The sequence below is a fragment of the Giraffa tippelskirchi genome, chromosome 1 (genome assembly GCF_054371585.1).
Source record: "Giraffa tippelskirchi isolate mGirTip1 chromosome 1, T2T-mGirTip1v1.2.pri, whole genome shotgun sequence".
Lineage (NCBI taxonomy): Eukaryota > Metazoa > Chordata > Mammalia > Artiodactyla > Giraffidae > Giraffa > Giraffa tippelskirchi.
In genome coordinates, this window is record NC_137275.1 from 131,376,595 (window position 1) to 131,403,569 (window position 26,975).

General features: G+C 43.7%; 1 protein-coding gene across 14 annotated transcripts in view; it reads left to right on the plus strand.

Annotated features, from left to right (window-relative positions):
* Positions 1 to 15,019, plus strand: part of NUGGC (nuclear GTPase, germinal center associated) — a 47,980-nt gene extending 32,961 nt beyond the window's left edge. For 7 of the 14 annotated variants that reach the window (XM_081496964.1, XM_081496953.1, XM_081497022.1 and 4 more), the window contains 8 exons: positions 3,741 to 3,905; positions 6,651 to 6,808; positions 8,577 to 8,718; positions 10,210 to 10,318; positions 11,225 to 11,361; positions 11,743 to 11,821; positions 13,472 to 13,562; positions 14,752 to 15,019. In XM_081496964.1, the coding sequence (XP_081353090.1) occupies positions 3,741 to 3,905; positions 6,651 to 6,808; positions 8,577 to 8,718; positions 10,210 to 10,318; positions 11,225 to 11,361; positions 11,743 to 11,821; positions 13,472 to 13,562; positions 14,752 to 14,764 (894 nt within the window). In that variant the 3' untranslated portion in view covers positions 14,765 to 15,019. The remainder of the gene's footprint in view (positions 1 to 3,740; positions 3,906 to 6,650; positions 6,809 to 8,576; positions 8,719 to 10,209; positions 10,319 to 11,224; positions 11,362 to 11,742; positions 11,822 to 13,471; positions 13,563 to 14,751) is intronic. The other 7 variants (XM_081496936.1, XM_081497001.1, XM_081496942.1 and 4 more) reach the window with 2 other exon arrangements.
* Positions 15,020 to 26,975: the final 11,956 nt, after the last annotated feature.

The following is a 26,975-nucleotide window of genomic DNA, read 5'->3' on the forward strand; positions in this document are numbered from 1 at the left end:
TGACTCTTAAACAATATTTTATTTATTTATTTGGCTGCACCGGGTCTTAGTTATAGCATGTGGAATCTAGTTCTCCAACCAGGGATCGAACCCGGGCCCCCTGCTTTGGGAGCTCAGTCCAGGGAGCCACTAGACCACCAGGGAAGACCCACAATGTCAACTTTTAATAGTCCATGCTGCTGCTGCTGCTGCTGCTAAGTCGCTTCAGTCGTGTCCGACTCTGTGCGACCCCATAGACGGCAGCCCACAAGGCTCCCCCGTCCCTGGGATTCTCCAGGCAAGAACACTGGAGTGGGTTGCCATTTCCTTCTCCAATGCGTGAAAGTGAAAAGTGAAAGTGAAGTCGCTCAGTCGTGTCTGACTCTTAGCGACCCCATGGACTGCAGCCCACCAGGTTCCTCTGTCCATGAGATTCTCCAGGCAAGAGTACTGGAGTGGGGTGCCATTGCCTTCTCCAATAGTCCATGCAGTGTTGGCCAAATGTCTTTGTTGTTGTTTAGTTGCTCAGTCGTTTCTGACTCTTTGAGACTCCATGCCAGGCTCCCCTGTCCTTCACTATCTCCTGGAGCTTGCTCAAACTCATGTCCATGGAGTCGGTGATGCCATCCAACCATCTCGTCCTCTGTCGTCCCCTTTGCCTCCTGCCCTCCATCTTTCCCAGCATTAGGGTCTTCTCCATTTTAGAAATTCTACATAAAAAGTGCCAAATAGAGCAAGATTCACCATCTTTTCCCTCATATTTCTTCCTCTGTGTTTGTTCTAGTTCTGTGAAAACCAAAAAAAAAAAAAACCCGACAAACAACAAAACCTTTCTGGAATTTGAGATTTTCTACTCTGACTTTTGTCCTCTGAAATACTAGTGAAGGTTCTGACATTCCAGCTTCCTGAGAAAATTCTTCAGGGTGAAAGTTGCCTTGCTGCCCAGCCAAAGATTGCTTTTGGAAGTGCTGATGGAAAATGAATCAGATGCGGTGCTGTGTGTGGCTGGTTTGTTTGATAAACACCGGGACAAAGCCGTCTGCAGTCCAAGCTGAAGTGTGATATGGAAGTACAGCCTCAGTTCTCTCCTTGTATCCAGACTCTAGGCGACAGAAGATGCAGAGGAGGGGGCTGGCTGGAATTCTATCATAGTCTTTTAGAGGGGGTTGCCAGCAGCCTTCCTCAAAATTCTTTGGCCTCACATATTGGTCTCAGCCTTACTTCTTTGATAGAAAGTTGGAAGGCAAGAGTTTTGTCAGTTCCTTTGTATTCTGAGGGAAAAAAACCCTAAAATTGTATGTGATGGACCATTTTATTTTTAAGATTGTGATTCAAAATCAAAAATTAGAGGATAATGATTTTATATTTATTTATATTTTTAAAATTAAATATTAATTAATTTCATTTTTGGTTGTGCTGGGTCTTCATAGCTGTGCACTGGCCTTTGTCTAGTTGTGGCAAGCGAGGGGTACTCTCTTAGCTGTGGTGTGAAGGCTTTTCATTGAGGTGGCTTCTCTTGTGGTGGTTCCCAGGCCCCAGAGCAAGGGCTATAGTCGTTGTGGTACATGGGCTTAGTTGCTCTGTGGCCTGTGGGATCTTTTCAGACCAGGGGTTAAACCCATGTCCCCTGCATTGGCAGGTGGATTCTCAACCACCAGACCCCCAGAGAAGTGCAGTTAGTGGTTTTAAATGAACAGGGATCTCACCTTTATTTTTACGAATCAATGGGAAGTTGATTATGACAATCTCAATGCTGAATGAATCCTACGTTGATTCATAGTAGATGCCAGCCTTTTTCCCTTTCTTCATTCCCAGCTCTTTCATTACCAGCCCTTCTGCTTCTTATTATTCTTTTCCTTCTTCAATAAGGATTCTTTGAGAGTGAGCCATTGTGAGAATCTTGCCTGTGGAGTTCCTTTTCATGACTTCTTTCTGCTTTCATTTTGGTCACCAGTGACACCACAAATTTCAAAGAACCCAGGGAGCACTCTGAGAAAAAAGTCCTGCTTTTGGAATTCCAGGGCTTCCCTGGTGGCTCAGGTGGTAAAGAATCTGTCTGTAATGCAGGAGACCGGAGTTCAATCCCTAGGTCAGGAAGAGCCCCTGGAGAAGGGAATCGCAACCCACTCCAGTATTCTTGCCTGGAGAATTCCATGGACAGAGGAGCCTGGTGAGCTACAGTATAGAATTCTAACTACTGAAAACTCTGAAACTTCCCAGGGCACGCCTGAAGTGGGATAGTTTCCATAAACTTCTGAAACGCATCTATTCTGAGACTCAGAATGTAGGAGTTTGAGGCTATTTTCAGGATCATTCAGCTCCATTCAACTTACTTCACAGACAATGCCCTTGAGGATTCAGGGATGATAAGTCATCTATGGAAGGTCATACCTTAATGCAAGAGCTATTTCTGTCATCCAATTTGGAATAGAATTTAAAATCCTTTGTTATCTAGCCATTTCTCCATGCCACTCACTCACTCCACAAACGTTTACAGACTGCACTCTCTGTGCCATGCCTGGAATAAACAAACACGAATATCAGTCTGTCTCTCCAGCAAGGTCCTGGCCCAGAACAGGGAGATGCAGCATAGCAGGGGTGTACCAAATGCAACGGGAGCCCAGGGAAGAGCACCCAAACCCTGCTCACCCCAACTCTGCTGGGGGAGTCAGGGACAGCATGACACAAGAAGTGACTTTTGAACTTTTCCTGGGAGGACGAGAACATGGGAAGAGCCTGTGCACAGCCAAAAGGATGGCACATTTGGGGAATGGCAGCAAGTTCATGGGCAGCTACATGGAAGGACCTTTTGGGCAAATAGAGAGCTGGTGATGCTGGAGAAATTGGTTGAGTTCTGGCCAAGAAGGAGCTTAAGTGCTGAGCTAAGGAGTGTGGCTTCTTTCCACTGCAGGTGGACACTGCATGGTCTCCAGGATTCTCATACTGGGGCACCCAGTTTGGAACCTAGAGGTCAAGACAGCCTCTGGTGGTCACTCCCTTGTATATTTGAATTGACATTTCAATTGGTTCAAGTAGGAACCAAGTCTTTATTTTGGTGGTCCTATAGCTCTGTTATTTATTCCAGAAGGTCACTGTTAACCTGGGACTTGCTAGAGGCATCGAATCCCAGGTACTCAGGTTTGAACCAACTTGCCCAGCGAGTTCTATGCACATTTTTCTCGCACAAATTTGAGAAATCCTATCCTCCCAAACTGTACCAAGTTCATTAAATATTTGTCAAATCAGATGTCACTGGAAAACATCTCTTTTAATAACAGCTGGATTTTTAAAAATATTTATTCTTTCCAATAGCCTAATGGATTATACCACTAAAATAAGTTGTAGGAGGCATATATTTGTTCTATTCTCCAATCCCACAAGTGGCTTCCCCGGTGGCTCAGATGGTAAAGAATCTGCTTCCAGTGTAGGAGATTCAGGTTCGACCATTGGGTTAGGAAGAGAAGGAAATGGTAACTCACTCCAGTATTCTTGCCTTGGAAATCCCATGGACAGAAGAGCCTGGCAGGAGACAGTCCATGGGATTGCAAAGAGTCGGACACAACTTAGAGACACGCATGCCAATCCCAGAAAGCTTAGGAGGTCTGTGGACTGGAGGATGCTTTACTGGGTGATGGGGTGAAGTCCACTGTGGGTGATTAGCTCAAGCTCAATCTGGACAGGCTTAGAGGAGGCAGACCAGCAAAAGCCAATGCCTATAGGGAGAGCATAAGTCTCATGCTCCTGATGATCCTTGTCCCTAGAATGAATACTTGCACATGAGTGGCCTGCGGAGATTTGCGGAAGAGAAGATACAGTTGCTGGAGAAGGCCATTGACCAGTGCTTTGCCCACATAGCACGGCCTCTGCAAGAAGGGATCTGGAACGCCAGGAGTTCCTACCGACGCATCCTCGGGGCGTGCCTGGTGGTGAGTGACCCTCTAAAGGGAAAAACCATGATATTTGGTGAGGTCTATCTGATCCCTTGCCTGCTTTTCTACTATCTCATTGCTTTCAAGAGAAATAAAGAGCTAGAAGAGATTGGGAGAGAGTGAAAATTGCACACAGGAAAGCATATTGAGCAACTGTTTGACTGTGCATTGCAAGGACTCAGGGAAAGGTACATGGTTAGGGAGAAAGAGTTGGAATTTAGGATCTGAGGGTCTTGTTTTGAATGGCAGTCCCACCAAACACCCTCTCTGTAGGCCTGGGCGAGGCCCTAAACCCACTTAAGCCTGTTGGATTTTTCTTCTATAAAATGGGGATGATAAATACTTTTCTAGTCTATTTCACAGGGTTGATGTAAGTATTAATTAGATACACAATAAGAAAGCATCCTGTAATCTCTCACTTGGTGTACAAATTGTTGTTTTATCTTTTAATTAGTTACATGGGGTTTCTAAGGGATGGCAAAGAGGATGAGATAGTTAGGTAGCATCACCAACTCAATGGACACGAATTTGAGTGAACTCCGGGAGATAGTCAAGGTTAGAGGAGCCTGGTGTGCTGCAGTCCATGGGGTTGCAGAGAGTCAGACACGACTTAGCAACTGAACAATGAGGGATGGGAAATAAGAAATGTGTATTGTTGTTTAAGCCATGAAATTTGGGATAATTTGGTTCATAGCAATAGGTAACTAAGTGACCCTAGGGAGAACTGTTTCCATACGATGGTAGAAGATCCCAGATCAAAAAAGTGAATGAGTAAGTGGGTGCTGAGCAAGTGAAGGCAGGGGGTGGGGACCAGTCCTCTGAGATGACGTACTTGGGGAGGAAGGAGCAGCATCAGGCATCTTCAGGCCGTCACTAGGGCTCTATCCTAGCAACTATCCCCTCTCTCGTTAGCCCTTCAATGGCTTCTTTCTCTATGACTACAGACACACCAGGGGAGCTCCTATGGGATAAGCAACTTGCTTTTGTGATCAGACATTTGGGCAAATATGTATATACTAACATCATATCGTTATATGATATAGTAAAATAACCTAAATGTCTAGTGATAAGAGAATGGTAAAGTGAATTATGATGCATCCATATGATATTATGTGGTTGTTAAAATATTTTTTGGAAGTATTTGCAATGAATTCAGGAAATGTTCATGTTATAATATTAAGTGAAAGGGCAGAATATTAAAATACAGATAGCTAGACAGATATGATAGATAGATGTGGGTAGATACAGCATGCTGCCAGTTGTACCATGCTACACAGCCATTAACTTAAAATATATTCCTCTAAAACACAGATCACTGATTAATGATCACAAGTGCTTCCCTAGTGGCTCAGATGGTAAAAGAATCCGCCTGCAATGCAGGAGACCCGGGTTCGATCCCTGGGTTGGGAAGATTCCCCTGGAGGAGGAAATGGCAACCCACTCCAGTATTCTTGCCTGGGAAATCCCCATGGACAGAGGAGCCTGGAGGGCTACAGTCCATGGGGTTGCAAAGAGTTGGACACAACTGAGCAACTAAACAACTACAACGATCACAAGGCCCTCTGCTGAAATTCTGGTCAGTGCTAATGTATTTTATATTCTCTTATTCTTCTACTGAGAATCAATCAGCATGCAGCTAAAATCTGTTGTCTCTACTACCTCTAGTTTCATAATAATTTTTTTCTTCTCATTTGTGAATATATGTTTTTGGGAAAAAATGTGACAAAGATATACATATCAAATCACATTTTATCAAATATTTAATAAAAGATATAAAACTCTGGGCTGTGCTTGGAAAATCTGAAACATACTTGCAGTCGAGTCAGAGCACATTTGTATATAAGAACTGCTCATTTAACACATGTTTATCAAGCATGACTTATGCCAGGACCAGATGGTGAGGACATCATGATGGATGAGACACTGGGCTTGATCTCAACCAGCTGATGATCCATTGCAGCAGCCTGATGAGTACAGAGACAAATGCGAAGCTGCTGTATGTAAGCAGAGACAGTAGAGGGTGCTTTGGGAGCTCAGAGTGGAAGCTCCTGCAGACCAGAGGTGTGACTGCTATCCTCTTGTGTAGCTTAATAATTAATAGCTTAATTGGAAGATCACGTCTCTATTCCTCCTGGTGATTCTTGCTAATAGTGTTTGGAATCTAGGACTAAAACATCCCAAATAGATCCTAGACTAGTGCACAAGTATTATTGATAATTTTGTTTTACTAAAAATTAGACTATTTGAATGAGCTTTCCAGGTGGCTCAGTAGAAATGAATCCAACTGCAATGCAGGAGATGCAGGAATGTGCGTTTGATCCCTCTGTTGTGAAGATCTCTTGGAGGACAAAATGGCTACCCACTCCAGTGTTCTTGCCTGGAGAGTCCCCTGGACAGAGGAGCCTGGCGGGCTATAGTCCATGGGGTTGCAAAGAGTCGAACATGTCTGACTGAGCACGCACATGTACATACACATACACACGAGGCTGCTGCTGCTGCTAAGTCACTTCAGTCGTGTCCGACTCTGTGCGACCCCATAGACGGCAGCCCACCAGGCTCTGCCATCCCTGGGATTCTCCAGGCAAGAATACTGGAGCGGGTTGCCATTTCCTTCTCCCATACATGAAAGTGAAAAGTGAAAGTGAAGTCGCTCAGTCGTGTCCGACTCTTAGCGAGGCAGTGTAGGTCTAATTCCATGAATTCCAGGTACCTACTAACTCGGTTATCTTATTGTTTATCCAGAGGAGTAGAGGAAACCAGGGCTTTCACCAGACTCTGAAAGCGGTTTGCCTGAAAAACGGCATCTATGCCTCCAGGACTCTTGCGAGAATTGATCTGAATGAAGCCATCACACAGCCCATCTACGAACAGATTGATCCCGTTTTTGGGGGCATTTTTAGGTAAAGGAATCCATTTGGCTCCTCTATGATCAAACATCCTAAGAACGCCTGGGCCAGAATCTCACCTTCAAGAATTTGTTCTTGGGATCTGCAAGGGTCCAGAGTAGCTTGCAACTTGAGGAGGAAAACTCAGTCTTTGGCAAAACACAAAAGCCTTCTTGGTTGGGTTTACTTAAAATTTTCCCGTGGTGACCCGGAGTGCAGCTGGAGACGCTACTTTGAGACTAATGTTATAGTTCCTGTTATTTTTCAAATACCTCCTACAGGCAGCAGGGGATCCATTTTCTTATGGACCTGAGCCCAGGATAGGGTATTTTGGTTGGAGAGTGTGGACTTAAGGAAACCCACAGCCTTCGTAAATTTCCCTGAGCGCAAAAAGGAAAAATGGCTCAGGAGGACTCTGCTTGTTCTTTGAAACATGGTGTGGGGTTTGGGGCTTGAGCCTTCACAGCGCCTGCTCCTTCCCTCCTTCCTTGACCTCCATCCACAGAAACAGAGTCTTCTATTCCTCACCTGTCTTCAGTCTCCATCCTTCACCCCTGGCATTTCACCTGGCCCACCACCCGCTCCTGCTTGAACCATTCAACTTCTGCGCAATGCTCCCTGCCCCCAACCTTCTTTTAAATTTGTTTTTCATCATGCCATTCCACCTTTGCCCACTCACCCTGTTTACATGTCTGTAGGGTAAACTCCAAATTCCTTGGAATAGACTTCAAGACATTCCACCTGCCTCCAATTGGCCTTTCCGGTGGGCTGCCGTCTATGGGGTCGCACAGAGTCGGACACAACTGAAGCGACTTAGCAGCAGCAGCATCCCTCCCTGTCCCCCCACCCCAGCTTTTACTAATCTGAGGGCAGCAGAGAGTTACTGAGATGTGCCAGGAACTGTGCTAAGAACTTCGCATGCATCATGTTCTCATATCCTCCCCAAAACCCTCTGAAGTGGCTCTGGTCTTTTTGCAAGTGAACACACTGCCATTGGGAGGAATCACACAGCTTTCCCAGGGTCACTTGACGCATAGGTAGAGAGAGAGGACTTCAAGCTTCTGCCCTCTCCTCTGCTCACCTCATACCCCTGGGATGTCCTGAAACTTAGCTCACTATGTCATCCCTGAGGAGAATGCTGCCTCCTTCTTTTCACATCCCTAAACCTTACACAGGCTTCCCTGGTGTCTCAGCGGTAAAGAATCTGCAGAATCTCCTGCAATGCAGGAGACACTGTGCTCAATCCTTGGGTCAGGAAGATCCCCTGGAGGAGGAAATGGCAACCCACTCCAGTATTCTTGCCTGGAGAAATCCATGGATAGAGGAGCATGGCAGGTTTCAGTCCATGGGGTGACTAAGAGTCAGACATGACTCAGTGGCTAAACAACAACAACTACAAACCTTGCCCATATTTTAAGATGTCATTCATCCCACCCTTTCAAGTGGGAACACTTGAGTAGCAGAAAGAGGTCAAACAGGTCAGTGTCTAAGGCCTGACCCTGCTACTCACTAGCCATGTGACTTTGAACACATTTTAGCAACCGTTTCCAAACTTCAATTTCCTCATCCGTAAAATGGGTGTCATTGCACTGACTTCATAGGTTTTTATATCAAGGGCCTAGCACAGAACAGTGCTTGGAACATTATAGAAATTTTATAACTATTAGGTCTCGTCCCTCTTCTCTTAAAAATGAGTAAAAGAATACCAGCTAGTTTATTCTTTGTTTTAATCCCACAATAGCTGCTGCTGTCTCTTAACATTTAACTTTGCTTTTCTCGGTAGGTCTGGGAAGCCCACTGATGGTTCAGCTCTGATCCCCCACATAGATGCTTTTAAGCTCTCTCTGCAGGAGAAGATGACTGAAATTGGGATAAGAAATGGCTGGAAATATGACAGCTATAAAAAGAGTTTCCTGATCCAGGAGGTAAGATCCTTATAAAGTGAACAGGGTGATGAGGTTGGGTAATGGTTTTCTTCCCAGCAGGATTTTGGAGGTTGCCTGTCTTTCTCTACTCGCTCCCTTGGAGTGTCTAGGCTCTGGGTAGACCTAATAACAGATGCTATGAGATACAGAATATAGCAGGATGGAGGAGAGAGAAGTGATCCTGGAGGCAGCAAGCTTTGTTCCCCTGAGAAGCAGCCAATAATAAGTGCTGAGATTGTCAAACAGACTCAGTTCCCAGGAAGTATCTTCAAAGAGTCCTTAGCTATACAAACATTTGAATCCACTTATAACAGTCTCACTGGCTTCATTTTTGTCAATATCATGAAATATCATCCACTGCAGTGAAGTTTAAAGAAGTGTCATTTTTTTGCAGATTATTTTTTAGTTTTGAGTCCTCAAGACTCTTGTGTGGGACTCATTTTCTTAGTCTGGGCTGTCTTAGTCTGTTTGGGCTGCTGTAACAAAATACCATAGACTGGGAAGCTTACAAACAACAGACATTTCTCATTACTCTGGAGGCTGTAAGTACAGGATCAAGGTGCAGGCAGATTTGGTGTCTGCTTGGGGCCCCTTCCTGGTTTACGGGTGGCTGTCTTTTTGCTGTGTGCTTACACGGTAGAAGGGCACAGAGCCTTCTAGGGTCTCTTCTATAAAGGGCATCATCCCAACTGAGAGGGCTCCACCTTGAGTCCTGATCACCTCCCAAAGGCCCTACCTCCTAATGCCATTACACTGCATTTGTGCTTAGTCGCTCAGTTGTGTATGACTCTTTGCAACCCATGGACTCTGGACCGCTAGGCTCCTCTGTCCATGGGATTCCCCAGGCAAGAATACTGGAGTGGGTTGCCATTTCCTTCTCCAGGGGATCTTTCCGACCCAGGGATTGAACCCAGGTTTCTTCCATTGCAGGCAGATTCTTCACCATCTGAGCCATCATATTGGGGTTTAAGATTTCAGTGTAAGAATTTTGGAAGACACGACTATGCACGGGCCCACAGCACAGGCCCAGCCCAAATTCCATGAGAATCACTTGTGCCCCCTTACCCTTCCCAAAGATGCCCCATCCATAACCATGAATGCACCTGAGTTCAACTCTGCAAATGCTAATTGAGTTGTCTGAGGCATCAGGCACTATGGGAAGCATTTTGGGATGTAAAGGTGCTTAAGACAAAGTTTTGGAACTTCCCTGGTAGTCCAGTGGTTAAGACTCCGTGCTCCCAATGCAGGTGGCCTGGGTTCCATCCCTGGTTGGGGAACTAAGATCTCATATGCTACAAAGCATGGCCAAAAAAACAAAAGAAAAGACACGGTTCCTGCCTGTGAGGGAGGAGCTCAGAGCCTGGTAGTGAAGGAGATGGGAACAGCCAACAGTAATCCAGGGCAGAAGAAATGGTACAGCCCACGGAAACCCCTGCCTTGCTTCTGTCAAGGGACTGTCACAAATGGCCTTTTGTTGATGTGGATTCTCAGATAAGTGCCATCCTGGGAGGCCTGGAGGGACACATCCTCAGAAAGAAGAGGAAGATTTATGAATCTCTCACCACCTCTGTTCAGAATGACCTGAAGCCCTATTACGAAGGTGGGGGCCCCAAGGGCAATGATTCCGCCTCCTCCGGGGTCTGTCAGCTCCTTTAGCATCCTTGTCTGCTGTTCCCCCCTTAAAGCATTTGTCGTTCTATGTCCTAAGCCCCCATAACACTCTTGGTCTACAAATTAAAACCCAACAATTGCAAAAGGGTGGGGAGAGGTCAGTCATGAACCACTTTTACCTGTTTCCAGTTCTTTCCATCCATCCTTCACCTAGACATCTTACTTCTCCTCTCTGCGTTGCATCGCAGCTAATTAAACTATAAAAGCCATTTATTGAATTCTCATTCTTATTTTCTTTAAGTACCTGTAAACTCACTTGCCAGCTTTTTCTTGGTTTGTTGGTCCCATTGATTTTTTTCTGGGGTGGGTGGTGGGGTTTGGAATTTTGTAACCTTCTGCTTAATTCTCTCATTAGTCTTTCTACATGAAAATGATCAAATATTGATTTTTTTGTATTATGTTATTCTACTTCCATGGTGTAGAAAATGGTGCTTACACGTATAACTATAAACATACAAATACGTATGGTTATGTAGGTGTGTATATGTGTGCTCAGTCGTGTCTGAGTCTTTCTGACCCTATGGACTATACTCTGCCAGGCTCCTCTGTCCATGGAGTTTCTCAGGCAAGAAGACTGGAGTGGGTTGCTGTTTCCTACTCCTGGGGATCTTCCTCACCCAGGGACTGAACCCATGTCTCTTGACTCTCCTGCATTGCAGGCAGATTTTTTAACCACTGTGCCACCTGGGAAGCCCCAGGTGTGTCTATATGTGTGTCTATATGTATATGCGTATGTGTATGTGTGTACAGTTGGTTTGCTTGTCTTTCTTTCTGATGCTAAGGATATCTAAGCAAGTCCTTGTTGAGGTGTTACTGTGGCTATCATTTTTGCCAGAGGCTGCACAGATCACAGGCAAAAAAGCCTGTGAAAGGATGAAAGATGTCCTCAGAAGAGGGGTGGACCGGCAGGTGGCCGAGGGCATGTTCGAACGGGCTCAAGAAAGGATGCAGCACCAGTTTCAGCAGCTGAAGGTATTCAACTTACGCGGTTTGCATTCTTGTCCCAGAGGGCTACTTGGGGAGCATGGGAAGGAGGGGCAGAGATGGAAGAAGTAGTAGTTGTTTGAGCCCAGATAGAGCTGGATGCCTTCTGCAAAGCGGGCTCAACTGACACCCATGATGCCGGGGAAGAGGCCAGCCTCCACTTGGCTTCTGCCTCTACCGCCATCACGTGCTGGCTCGGGCTTGTCTCAGTCTGTGACTCAGCGCCTCCAGCTCTCTCCTGCATCCTTTCTCTTTCCTGAGTCATCACTAAGATCACTGTGATATCTAGAGGGAACTTCACAAACGTGAGCTTATTGAATCCCCAGCAAGTCTGTGAAATAAGGTGCCATGATTGTTCCTACTTTACAGATGAGAAAACTGAGGCAGACAGAGGTGTACCAACAGGTCACAGAGCTTGCAAGTTACAAGAGTGGGAATTTGGGACCAGGTAACCTAGCTCTAGCAATAGTATTATCTCAAGACATACTTTTTAAAAAATATTTATTTGACTGCACCCAGTCTTAGTTGCAGCATGTAAGATTTAGTTCCCTGACCAGGTATCGAACCCAGGCCCTCTGCATTGGGAGCATGGAGTCTTAGCCACTGGACCACCAGGGAAGTCCCCAGATCTTTTTTTAATGAGGGAAAATGTCTTGTCTACATAAAATACCTATAGATAAATGCCAACCAACTCTTATAGATCTGTTCATTACAGTACCTGGCATAGATTTCGGTGAGATTCTGTCCATCTCAGAAGACAGTTCCTGACAGTTTCCTCGAAACTAAGTGCTCTGTCAAGTACACTTGGACCATCTAGTCCCAGTCCTGGGTCTCTTAGTTTGTCAGCCTCCTCCACAAGTAATATAAATTCTTTGCTTTAGTCCAAGCTACTGCTAGCCCCTCCCCAGCCAATAGCATTTCCAAATTCATCAGCCTCAGTCCAGGCTTAGCTGACCTCTCCCAACCTCCCAAGGACCCAGCTTCTTGCTATTTCCATCCTCCTCTGGACCAACCTGCTTCCTGAAACATCTCCAACCTCTTGTGCACAATCTCCTCTCCTCCCATCACCGCAGTTTTGGAAAATCCCTTTCTCCACGACACGAAGCATATTATTTCTCTTGGATCGGGCTAAGAGGTATCTCATTTACCAGTAGCAGTTTAGTTTCCATCATCTCACATATTACCACTGCTTACAAATACCTGCAGAAAATTTGCCAAATTCTACAGCTGCCAATCCCCACTGAGTACATAAAAACTGGCCCTTAAGGTGCCCAAGAAAACAATTGCACTGAAAAATGATTAGCACGTTGATCATGTACAAAGGTATCATAAATGACAGACATGTAAGAAGGTGCAACTGGGCAAGACCACAGAGGGTTCCCATTCTCCAATATCACAGACAATGAAGCTAAGGCTAAGGGCCAAAGTTACTAGCACAAGGTTCACAGATGCAGCTGAGACTAGAACTTTGGTCCAACGCATTGGTGAAAAGACCATGTCATGGAGTCAGGAGATGAGGGTTCAGAACTAGGCTCTGTCAGCATAGTGGAGAGTCGAGTGTTTTTCAAAGGGTGGCAAGAGATGGTTGGAAGAGGGAAATGGTTTTAGCTGATAAAAGGACTGAGAGTAGCAAGGAGACATATCTCAGGCAGTTGGAAAGTTATCTATATATTAATGGTGTGTTATGAAATGCAGGAGGTCGACAAACATTTAGACAGTGACTAAACTCACAGTGGGACAAGAGGATGATGATCAGTGCTTTGCCTCTTTTTCTGCTTGTGTGGTATCTGTTCTCCCCACCCCCACTCCACTATGCCTCTCTGCATCCTCATTACTCCTGATATAGTCCTTCAGCATCAGAGTACAATCACGCTGAGTCTAGCAAAGGAGCTATGAAGGCAGGTGGGACCCCTCAGAAATGTTATCCTGATGACTCTAGTCACCCAGGGTATCCTCAAGGATACCTTAGACTTGACTTTGGTTTCAGCAACTGTGGTCCCTACACTCTCTGGTTGGGGAATGGGGTGGGGTCCCTTTCATCACATTCCTTCCCCTTAACTGCACCATCCTAACAGAATGACTGTCCTTTGTCATGCAGAATGGAATCACGGAGAAGGTGAAGGGCAGCATCACTACCATGCTGACCCTAGCTTCATCCCCAGGGGATGGGCTCTACAAGGAGCTCGCAGGTAAATACATACAACCTTTGTGTACTGAGGAGCAAGACAGATGGTCTCAGGGTTCTGACTCCCTTCTTGGTCACAGTCTTGTCTCCCATTACTGGCCAGCTCAGGGTGGGTGAGTCTGAGTCATGCTATGGGGCATAGAGGCACAAAGGGGATTGGAGAGGCTTTCAGATCAATGCCAGAGCCAACCCCAAGGTCAGTCTGAACTGTCCCTTCACAGGGACTGTGTGTGTCAGGGTTCTCCAGAGAAATAGGACAACAGGATGTGTATGTCTCCCATACACACAAACATACATTAGGAGATTCATTTTAAGGAACTGACTCATGCAACTATGAAAAGTTCACGAGTCCAAAATGTGATAAGGGAGGCCAGCAGGCTGGAGACTCAGGAAAGACTTGGAGTTCAAGTCCAAGAGCAGTTTTCCAGAGAACCAGGAAGAGCCATTGTTGCAGATGAAGTCTAAAAGCAGTCTTCTGGAGAATTCCCTCTTGCTCAGGAAAGACCAGCCTTTTGTTCTAGTCTGATCTTCAGCTGATTAGATGAGGCCCACCTACATTGCAGAGGGCAATCTGCTTTACTCAGAGTCCACTGATTTAAATGTAAATCTCATCCAAAAATATACTCACAGAAACATCTAGAATAATGTTTGACCAACATTATTTGTTATTTTGTTATGGGCACCATAACTCAGACAGGTGGAGACATAAAATCAACCATCACAAGGATATCATCTAATTGCAGACCATAGGCTAAAAACCCAAGATGCCAAAACAGAGAAAATTCACTAGAATTTAGAATGGGGACAGCTGGGAGGAGAGGGAGCGGAGTAGGAGAGAGATGCCTGGAAAAGACTAGGGGAGGTTTGGCATGGGCTGTGCTTTGTATCTCCTTCCACTGAGCACTTGTGAAGCCTTGGTAAAGACCCAGTGATTCCCCAACTTCTTCTATGGGTAGGTCTGTGTTTATTTTGAAGGTGCCCACTATGATCAGGTAAGCCTTAAGGTAAGAGCAACAATGCCTGGTTTGATCAAGTTGTTTACAAAACACATTGACTGGACCATCTAATCTCGAAGCTCCATTCTTGAGCTCATATTTTGGGACAGTTGACCCAGGTCAGAAAAGGATTCTCAGGGGATCTGTTTCCTGGAGACATTTCTGAAAAGGACACTAACTCCTGATGCTCTTCTGTAGATGTCAAAAGTGAATACAAGGAGATGGAAAAGCTGCACAGAAGCCTGAGAGAGGTTGCTGAGAATGCAGCGCTGCGGAGGGGCATGCAAGACTTCCTTCTGAGAATGTCCCCCAGCAAAGCTGGCCCCCCCAAAACATAAGATTTCATCTTGGGGCAAAGCCCCAAGGGGATGGAATACAAGCTTAGAGACCATCAGATTTACTCCTGTTGGTTAAAACCTAATAAAGAACATCTCCCAACTTTGGGAACTTTATAGACAATAGAAAATCCATATACGGTTACTTTTGGCATAAGTTGAGTGCAGAACACATCATTTCATTTTTATTCTATTGCCAGTGAAACCCTCAGGAAGTTCTAGAGATGAGAAACCTGTGCCTCACCAAAGAAAAATACCTAAAGAGTGAAAAACTTATATGTGGAATCTAAATGACACAAATGCACTTATTTACAAAAGAGAAAGAGACTCACAGACATCAAAAACAAACTTCATCAAAAATAAACTTACGGTTACCAAAGAGGAAATGGGGTAAAGAGGGATAAATTAGGAGTTTGAGATTAGCAGACACAAAATACTATATGTAAGATAGATAAACAACAAGGTCCTACTGTATGGCACAGGGAACTATATTCAATATCCTGTAGTAAACCATAATGGAAAAGAATATGAAAAAGAATATATACATATATACACATATATGTGTGTGCATATATATTATATATGTTTATGTATACATACATATGTATACAATATACGTATGTATGTATATATATATATGTACATATAAATATATCTGATTCACTTTGCTGTACAACAGAAATTATCACAACACTGTCAATCAACTGTACTTCAATAATAATAATTTAAAAAAAAGAGTCTTTAGTTTGGTCCTTGGTCTGACCCATGGGCTCCATCACAAGTTCTAAGTCACAGCCGATCCATCTGCCCAGGAAATGGGATACTGGCTAGAATTAAGCAGAATGCTACCATCAGAAACATCACGACTGGGGTTCAGGGTAGCCCTTAATTCTGGAGGAGACAAGGGGAAAAGGTATGTTGCTCAGAAGACTGGAAGGTGGGCAGGGAAAAGAATAATTTTCGAAAACACAGCTTTAAATGCTGCACAGTATTCTGATATATAGATGTATTTTGTTGTTGCGTAGTCACTAAGTCATGTCCAACTCTTTCTGACCCCCTGGACTGAGCCCGCCAGGCTCCTCTGTCCATGGGATTTCCCAGGCAAGAATGCTGGAGTGGGTTGCTGTTTCCTTCTCCAGGGGATCTTGCCAACTCAGGGATTAAACTCATGTATCCTGTGTCTCCTGCATTGGCAGGCAGATTCTTTACCTGAGAAGCCCATACTACCATTTATCTTACCATTATTCTATTGCTGGACATTTAGATGGTGCTGTTTTTCTCCACTGTAAATAATATTGTAGAGAATATTCTTATATAGATATCTCTGTCTCTATCTCTGATTTTTTAAAGAGATAGACAACCTTATAGGTGATTTCAAATACAATTTTAAAAATTAAAATTCCTGTGTATACACAGTATTCTAAAAATCAGAATGAAAGGAAAGTATTCCAACTTATTTATGAAGCAAATTTTAACCATGATACTTAGAACAGTGATTATAAGAAAGAAAAACTAGTAATCATTTTGAATTATGTCTCAGTTCAGTTGCTTAGTCATGTCCAACTCTTTGCGACCCCATGGACTGCAGCATGGCAGGCTTCCCTGTCCTTCACCAACTCCCGGAGCTTGCTCAGACTCATGTCCATTGAGTCGGTGATGCCATCCAACCATCTCATCCTCTGTCATCCCCTTCTTCTCCTGCCCTCAATCTTTCCCAGCATCAGGGTCTTTTCCAATGAGTTAGTTCTTTGTGTCACGTAGCCAAAGTATTACAGCTTCAGCATCAGTCCTTCCAATTGAATATTCAGAACTGATTTCCTTTAGGATTGACTGGTTTGATCTCCTTGCAGTCCAAGGGACTCTCAAGAGTCTTCTCTGACACCAAAGTTCAAAAGCATCAATTGTTCGGTGCTCAGCTTTCTTTATAGTTCAACTCTCACATCCATATTATGTATAGGTATCCAATTATGTCTAGATATCCAAAATTTAAGCAACCTCAAATAAAAAATATATGCGTTTTCTACTGTGTAACCGATGAGTTATAGAATTGAGGAGTCCCAATTCCAAAATTCCTCTATCTGTGATTTTTATCTTCAGGATAAATTTTTTAAGAATTCCATTATAGGATCTGAATAAAAGAGCACTTTAAAGTCTCAACTGTTCCAGAAAACCTGTCTGCTTACTAGCAGGAAGGAGATTTCCTGTGTTACCATTTTTTAATACCATTTTAAAAAAAATCAAAAATGGATATTATTGTTTTGTTCAGTAGGTTCATGGGAACAGATTTTTAACATTACCATGTTGTACTGTATGGGTTGTTACTGATACTGAACCCCTTTTTTGTGTTTATTGAAGTTTCTCCCACTTGAATTGTCCTTTCATAATCTTTTCTTTTGGAGTGGCTATCACTTTCTCTGACATTTTTCTTGTTACTTTGAAAGAATTTCAAACTCTGAAAAGTTGCAACAGTACAAAGAACTCCCGTCAACCCTGTATCAACATGCCAACATTTTACCACACTTGCTTTATCATTTTTCAATGGGTATGTGTGTGTGCTTGTACATACCTTTCTCAACTATTCCAAAGGAGTTGTGTATGTCTATGCCCCTTCACCCCATAATATTTTAGTATATTCCATAAAAACAAGTATGTTCTCTTACATAACTCCAGTATAATGATCAAATTCAGGAAATTCAGTATAATGATCAAATTCGGTATAATATTATTGCCTTATCCACAGTCTACTTCCAAATTTCATCAACTGCCCAGTTATGGCCTGGGCAAAGCAATACTTTTTCATCCAGCATCCAACCCAGGATCAAGTACTTCCCTTGCTTCCTTTAATCTCAGACATTTTCGAGGAATACAGGCCAGATGTTTTATAAAATGTTGGCTTGTCTGATGTCTCTTCGTGATTAGAATCGGGTAACCTTGGCTAAAACAACCACTTAATTGCCTCATCCTTTTTAATGAACAGAATCGGAACTCACTGCTGACCTCGAATGATGAGGGAGTCTTTGAAACTAAAACAGACACAAGTCTAACCCAGGTATCGAAGCAGGTCCCTCACTTTCTGTCCTGCAGGGCGGTCCTCACTAGTCTTGGCGGGGTGGGCAGGGAAGTTGAGGAGGATTTGGAATAAGCCTCTTAGTCTCTTAGGCCTGGAATACCGCCTGCCCATGGCTGCTGGTGACGAGGAGGCATTGCCAAGATGCTTTCACAATGTGGAGAGGAATGGGGAAGAAGGCAGTGGGCACTCAGCTCCATTTCAGCCTGTGGCTTCGGGAGGCAATAGCTTTGTCTGTCGAGTTCCTGGACTCTCCATACTGGCTGACCTCCTGCAGGGCTGGGTGGATCTCAGAGCCCAGCAGCAGGAGGACAGGAGGCATGACCTCTGCCACTAAGAAGAGGACCCTGCCAAGCTTCACTAATAGCTCAGAGGGTAAAGAATCTGCCTGCAATGCAAGAGACGTGGGTTCAATCTCTAGGTTGGGAAGATTCCCTGGAGAAGGAATTCGCAACCCACTCCAGTGTTCTCGCCTGGGAAATCCCATGGACAGAGGAGCCCGGCGGGCTACAGTCCACAGGGTCACAAAGTGTCAGACAAGACTGAGCAACTAAGCACGCACAGAGGACCCTGCCAGGCTAAGACTGCCAGCAGCCCCCCGTCTCCTGACCTCCTGTGGTCTCTCCTCCTCACATTCTTTCTCCAGCAGCTCCCTTCAGGCCCCACACACCCTCCTTGGGGAATGCCACCCTTTGTCTACCTTCCAGTGAAAGTTTCAGAGCTCAGGTTTGGCCAGAGGGTGATGGAGACACTCCTCTGCTCAAGTGTGTCCGTTCAAAAATAGGGAGGAATGGGTCCTAAAGACTTAACTCTAGCATCTCCACCAGCAGGAACTGTGGTCTCATCTGTGAGCAGGTACACTTCTCCAAAGCAACTATTACTTTTTAAAAGTAACTTAATTTGGGGGCTGCACTGGTTCTTGGTTGCTGCGCACAGGCTTTCTCTAGTTGCAGTGAGTGGGGGCTACTCTTTGTTGAGCTGTGTGGGCTTCTCATTGTGGTGGCTTCTCCTGTTGTGGAGCACGGGCTCTAGGTGCCTGGGCTTCAGTAGTTGTGGCACACAGGCATAGTTGCCCGGTGGCATGTGGGATCTTCCAAGACCAGGGCTCAAACCCATGTTCCCTGCACTGGCAGGCGGATTCTTCATCACTGGGCCCCCAGGGAAGTCCAAAAGCGATTATTAGTATTATTCTTGTAGGAACCAATACTATCTCGTCTCATATGAGGAGAGCTTGCTCTTGGCCTCTGTTTCTTGGCAAGACTGTGCTAAGGTGCCTCTAATCCACTTTGTTCTGGGCTGATGTCACTAAAGCCACTGCTTGAACTGAAATGGGCTCTGCTATACCCATCTCAACCTGGCAGGGCTGAGTTCATGGCGGTTCTTTCTCATCCCCAGCTCTCTTCCTTAGGAGATGCCATGTGGATCCTGTCACAGTTACATCATAATAATAAGAAATGGTGGCTCTGACTCACCTAAAATGTTAAATTAAGCCAAGAAGCTCTGCTTACAAAAGCAGAGAAGTGATCATTTGAGAATGTACAGCACCTAAATTGTAAAAATTAAAACTGTTTCTATGAGGACCTACTTTACAGCACAGGGAACTATATTTAATACCTTTAATACCTTGGGGCTTCCCAGGTGGCTTAGTTGGTAGAGAATCCACCAGCCACGCAAGAGATGCAGCTTCGATTCCTGGGTCGGGAAGATCCCCTGGAGGAGGAAAATGCAACCCATTCTAGTATTCTTGCCTGGGAAATCCCATGGACAGAGGAGCCTGGTGGTCTTATAGTTCATGGGGTGGCAAAAGAGTCAGACATGACTTAGTGACTAAACAATAACAATAACCCACAATGAAAGAGAATTGAAAAAGTATGTATATATAACTGAATCACTTTGCTATATACCTGAAACACAACACTGTAAATCAAGTATACTTCAAAATTTTGTTTAAAAAATTTAAAAGCAAACATGTTTCAGTGCTAAATAACATAAGGAATGTGTAATTGGTGGAGCACTTCATTATCTGACAATATGGAATAAATGAAGTGCTTTTTTAAAGATTTTTTTTTGATGTGGACCATTTAAAGGTTTTATTGAATTTGTTACAACATTGCTTTTATGTTTTTGTTTTCTGGCCACGAGGCATGTGGGATCTTAGCTCCCCAACCAGGGATCAAACCTGCAACCTCTTCCCTGGAAGGCAGATTCTTAACCACTGGACCACCAGGGAAATCCCTAAAATAGTTGTTATTATTAAAATACAACAGCATCAGGATTTCCATGTCAAGGAGAGAACTGAGAAGTGACCTCTCATTTTCTCTGAAAGCATCTTACCATGCACAGTCTGTGTTACTAGCTGACCTTCAGTTCCTTTGTTTCTTTTGCATTTCTCTCCATTCTAAATGAATTACCCAGAAAAATATGAATGTGTGCTGGTTTATTTTCTTCTATCTAAATACCACATCACAACTCAGTATATTTTCCCTTCTCCCAGCCACATGGTTTAATCTGATTTAGGGATGAAGAGAAAATTGATAATGAGCCATGAAATCTGGATGAGGCTGTGTTCTAGACACCCTCTGTAATAAAAATCACATCAGTTCTCTATTTTAAAGTCTTGCTGCCTAGTCTTTATACAAGGCTTTTCATTGATTTTTGCTCCTGGCAGAAACATGTGGGTTCTTGCTTCTGGAAAGGAGACAAATCACGTGACTGTGGTCTTTGTCTTTTGGCATCACATGGAGAAAAAGGCAGATTTTGCTTTGAGTTAGGAAATGAGAAAAAGCTGTACAAAGAGGCAGAAAGAAAGCTGAGACCTGTTGATTGGCTCTTTCTCTCTCTGAAATCAAAACCTGTTGTAGAAATTTAAAAAAACATGGTAGAACTGTTGAAACTCTAGAACTACCAGTGAAACAGTTCAGCGTGATTGAAACATTCCTACTCAAGCCCAGATTGGGTGGAGCAGTAAGTAGCAGTAATTGATGACAATTAAGGATAATATTTATGCATGTATTTCTTTACATCTCACTGAGACTGTTCAATTTTCATTATTTTGATAATGATATTTATTTATGCTATTTGAATGAGCAAAATAAAGTTGCCCAGAGAACTTAGGAGAAGTGTGGATGAACAGAGTCACAAGTTAGAAGTTTTTAACAAAGAGTTAGAAAACAAAGAAGAACTAAACAGAGATGAAGAGTCCAACAACTGAAATAAAAAATACACTAGATGGAATCAACAGTGGATTAGGTGATACAGAAGAATAGATCAACACACTATAAGTCAGAGTAGTGGAAATCACTGAAGCTGAACAGAAGAAAGAAAAAAGAATCAAAAAAAATGATGAACTTCCCTGGTGGCCCAGTGGTTAAGAATCCGTCTGCCAATTCAGGGAACATGGGTTTGATCCCTGAAGCTGAAACTCCAATACTTTGGCCACCTCATGCGAAGAGTTGACTCATTGGAAAAGACCCTAATGCTGGGTAGGATTGGGGGCGGGAGGAGAAGGGGAAGACAGAGGATGAGATGGTTGGATGGCATCACTGACTCGATGGACATGGGTTTGGGTAGACTCCAGGAGTTGGTGATGGACAGAGAGGCCTGGCGTGCTGCAGTTCATGGGGTCACAAAGAGTTGGACATGACTGAGCGACTGAACTGAACAGGAAGATCCCATATGCCCTCAGGGCAGCTAAACTCATGTGCCACAACTACTGAGCTTCTGTACTCTAGAGCCTGTGCACTGTGACAAGGAGGAGCCCCCACTCTCCACAACTAGAGAAAGCCCACGTGCAGCAACAAAGACCCAGTGCACCCAGAAATAAATTAATTTTTAAAAAGGAAATGAGGACAGTTTAAGAGACTTCTGAGACAATATCAATCATACTAACATTTGTATTATAAGGGTCCCAGAAGGAGAAGGGAGAAAAGGGCAGGAAACATATTTCATCTTCAAACTTCTACAACTAGATTTACCTTGATGATCATTTTGAAGTGCACAGAAATATCAAATCACTATTTTGTACAACAGGAACGAACATAATGTTGCGGATCAATTATATTTCAAGAACAAATTCTTAGAAAATAGATAAGGTTTGTGGTTACCAGAGGTGGGAAACAGAGAGGGAGAATTGATGAAGGTAGTCAAAAGGTACAAACTTTCAGTTACAAGATAAGTAAATACTAGGGAGGTAATCCGGAGAAGGCAATGGCACCCCACTCCAGTACTGTTGCCTGGAAAATCCCATGGATAGAGGAGCCTGGTAGGCTGCAGTCCATGGGGTCGAGAAGAATCGGACACGACTGAGCGACTTCACTTTCACTTTTCACTTTCATGCATTGGAGAAGGAAATGACAACCCACTCCAGTGTTCTCGCCTGGAGAATCCCAGGGACGGGGGAGCCTGGTGGGCTGCCGTCTATGGGGTCTCACAGAGTTGGACACGACTGATGCGACTTAGCAGCAGCAGCAGAAGGTAATCAACAACATGATAAATATCATTAACACTGCTGAAAGTTAGAGTAAATCCTAAGAGTTCTCATCACAAGGAAAACCTTTTTTTCTATTTCTTTAATTTTATGTTGATATGAGATGATGGATGTTCACTAAACACTGCGATAATCATTTCATGATGGAAATAAGTCAAATCATTATGCATATATGTACACATTAAATGTGTACAGAGCTATGTGTCAATTACAGTAAATAACAGTAAAAGTGGAATTAAAAGAGATTGTGAGACTTCCCTGGCAGTCCAAATGGGTAAAACTCCAAAGCAAGGGGCACAGGTTTGATCCCTGCTTGAGGAACTAAGATCCCACATGCTGTGTTGTTCAGCCAAAAAAAAAAAACAGAGAGATTGAATGCAATCTATAACTACCCTTTAAAAGTGTTTAAAGTGTTGTTGTCTTGGGGTGTAGAGTTTTAGAAATAATGGTGGTGGACTAATAAGCAACAGATCAAGTCAGACCCTACCCCGTGGGTTTTCTCCAGCTTTTACGGAAATCTCATTATGCCTGGAAAAGGGAACATATACGCTCCTTGCTGTAAAAGATGCTAATAAAGACCTCAGCCACAAGACAATCAGATACACTGCATATTCTTTCCCAGTGGGGAGAAATATTTACATTTTATCCATAATCTTCTGTTTTCTTCTATCACTGGTTTATAACAAAGAGAAGTTTTTTCCAATTTGAGCCTAGAAATTGCTCCAATTTCTACATAGAAATGAAAATAGTGTCTGCTTGGTAAATCAGAACCTGGTTCACTATACATATTCATGGATGTCTTAGTCTGCTGGGGCTGCTGTAACGAAATACCACAGACTTTGTGGCTGCAACAATAGTAATTTATTCTCTTCAGTTCTGGAGGCTAGAAGTTCAAGGTGTCGGCAAGGTTGCTTGGAGACCTCTCTGTTCCATAGAAGACTGCCTTGTCACTACAACCTCATATCCTTTTTCCTTTGTCTGAGCTCTCCTAGTATCTTCTCATGTGTTTGAGTTTCCTCCTCTTTTTTTTTTTGATTTTATAAAATTAATTGATTTCTTCAGAAATGAAATGTAAATGGTAAATGGCAACCACAAAAGCCATGAATAGCGCAGTCACTGGAACTTTTAATAAACTTTGGGTGAATTCCTCTTCATTAAAATGAAGAATGTGGACTCCCTTAAATTAAAAGAGAAATGACCCCGTTCTCATTCCTCTATTCAGTTTTCTCCCTGTATCTGGAATAATCTGAGCATTCAACTTCAGAAGCTGATATTCCACACTGGCTGTGTTAAGGTGGTTGTTCATAGGATTTTTTTTTTTATATTTATAGAACAAAATACAATTATTGGAGAACAACTGCTCTACAATATTGACGTGTGGCAGAGGCCAACATAATATTGTTGAGTTTCCTCTTTTTACATGGACACCGGTCAGACTGGATTAGAGACTACCCATCAGCTTCATTTTAACCCAACTATCTCTTTAAAGACACAGTCACAGTCTGAGATAGTGGCAGGGGGAGGCTAGAGTTTCAACATGTGAACTTGAAGGGGACACAGTTCAGCCCATGACAATGGACCAGTCTTCCCAGAACCCAGGGAGGACTGGTGCCTCCTTGACAAGACCTGAGACTGGCTGCCTCCACGCTCCGAGCATGTGCTCTTCACCAGCTCTTCTCCACTAATGCACAGTACTGTTGAGTCCTGCCCCAAGGCCACAGAGGCAGAGCCCAGAACAAAGGTCACCTCCAAAGCTGACTTAACCCCTTTGTAACCATTGCCAATGAGAGTCCCTGTGATCATCACTAGCCAGGTTCTTAAACCAAAATTAGGCAAAAAATCCCCCTCTTGGTAGTCAGCCTAGAGCACCCCAACCAATCACCGAATGCCAACCTTCCAGCAGGATTTTTCTTCATCTCGAGGCTATAAAAATTGGCTACTAACCCATGAAAACTGTCGAATCTTCCTGGTCTGTCAGGAGGTCGGAGTGCCCACATTATCTCTGTTCTTTGTTTTTGATAAAGTCACTCCCTTCTGAAATGCTTTGTATCTGGAAATTCTTTTCCAACACATGCTTGGACTGCATCAACAAATACTGCCTACCTACTAAGTCTGAAAGGATCCAATGCCTAAGAGCCGATCCCTCCTCAAGGAAGCTTGTAATCATGTGAGGATGCGGGGGTGACCTCTATAAACAAAACCAAACCTAAAGAGAAGTCCAAAGAGTTATGGGACTTCAGTGGGGACAGAAGCTTGTGCTTGGTATCCTCGTCCGTTTGGACCGCTATAATAATACCACAGGCTGGGTGGCTTATAAACAACAGAAATTTACTTCTCATAGCTCTAGAGACTGTGGAGTCCAAATAAAGGCACTGGTAGATTCGGTGTCTGGCGAGAACCCACTTCCTGGTTCATAGCCGGGGCCTTCTCCCTGTGGCCTCACGTGGCGGAAGGGAAAAGGGAGCTCTCTGAGGCCCCTTTTATGAGGACACTAATCCTATTCACAAGGGCTCCACCCTCAAATGTAAATTGGTGCAGCCACTATGGAAAATAGTAATGAAGCATCCTTAAAAAAACCTGAAAACAGAGTTGCCATACAATCCAGCAATCCCATTCCTGGGCATATACCTGGACAAACCTATAATTCAAAAAGGTGCATGCACCCCTATGTTCATAGCAGCACTATTCACAAGAGCCAAGACATGGGAGCTACTGCAATATCCATCAGGGGATGAATGGATGAAGATGACGTGGTACATATACACAATGGAATGCTACTCAGCCATTAAAAAGAATGAAATAATGCTATTTGCAGCAACACGGATGAACACAGAGATTATCATACTAAGTAAAGTAAGATACTGGGAAAGATTGAGGGCAAGAAGAGAAGGGGGTGACAAGGATGAGATGGCTGGATGACATCATTGACTCAATGAAAATGAGTTTGAGAAAACCTAGGGAGATAGTGAAGGACAAGGAAGCCTGGCGTGCTGCAGTTCATGGGGTCACAAAGAGTCAGACACAACTTAGCAACTGAATAACAACAACAAAAGTCAGGAAGAGAAAGACAAATAATACCATATGATATCACTTATATGTGGAATCTAGAATATGATACAAATGAATTTATGTACAAAAGAGAACAGACTCATAGATACAGAGAATAGACTTGCGGTTGCCAGTGGGGAGGGAGAGGGATGGACTGGGAGTTGGGGATTAGCAGATGCAAACTATTATATATAGGATGGATAAACTACAGAGTCCTATTGTATAGTGAAGGGAATTATACTCAATATCCTGTGATAAACCACACTGGAAAAGAATATGAAAAAGTGTATATATATATGTACATATATATATATATATAACTGCATCACGTTGCTATATAGCAGAAATTAGTATGAATACAACAGTGTAAATCAACTATACTTCAGTAAGAACATGGGCTCCACTCTTATAGCCAAATCTCCTCTCAAAGACACCACTTCCTAATACTGTCACATTATGGGTCACCGGAAAAGACCCTGATGATGGGAAAGATTGAGAGCAAGAGGAGAAGGGGACAATAGAGGATAAGATGGTTGGATGGCATCACCAACTCAATGGACATAACTTTGAGCAAACTCTGGGAGATAGCGAAGGACAGGGAAGCCTGGCATGCTGTAGTCCATGGGTCACAAAGAGGTGGACACGACTGAAAGACTGAACAACAGCAACACGCATTTCAATGCCCAGCGAGCTTCACTGACTCCACACTCTGGAGTAACTGTTTTCTCCTCTCCCCAGGAGAGAACTGTAGGCTGGTCACTGGGAAGTTTCTAGACTGAGAAACGTCAAGCCTGGTTATATCATGCTGATATCATACTGAAAACACATTAAGTGCACAGCAGGATGCTGATGCCCTGTTGCCAGCCCCTTTTCCCTTCAGCTCCCAGAAAATTGACTGCCAGTCTTAGACCCTGATGCTGGGAAGAATTGGGGGCAGGAGGAGATGGGACAACAGAGGATGAGATGGTTGGATGGCATCACCGACTCGATGGACATGGGTTTGGGTAAACTCCGGGAGTTGGTGATGGACAGGGAGGCCTGGCGTGCTGCGATTCATGGGATCCCAAAGAGTCGGACACAACTGAGTGACTGAACTGAACTGAACTTAGACTCTCAAAAGAGAAGGCTGAAGATGATCAAACAACATGAAAAAAAAATCTTAAAGACAAATATTGAGGGTTCACTTGTAAAATAGTCCGTCCAGATCACCCTACAGTGAAACCCTGAGTTGACCCATTCTTTCAAATAGCTTTTTCAGTCCTCCACTCCTAAATATGAGAGACAATCAAGACTTTAGAGAACAGAACAATTTCTCACATAAGAGAATAAGAACAAAACAAACAGAATATAAGCAGCTCAGAGGCAATAGAGACAGTTACAGGGAGAAGAAAATATTTCTTAGAAGCCATCATTAATATCTTTAGGGAAACATGTAAAGATATTGCACAGATGAGAAAAGAAAGTTCTATAATAAAAATGTATCAGA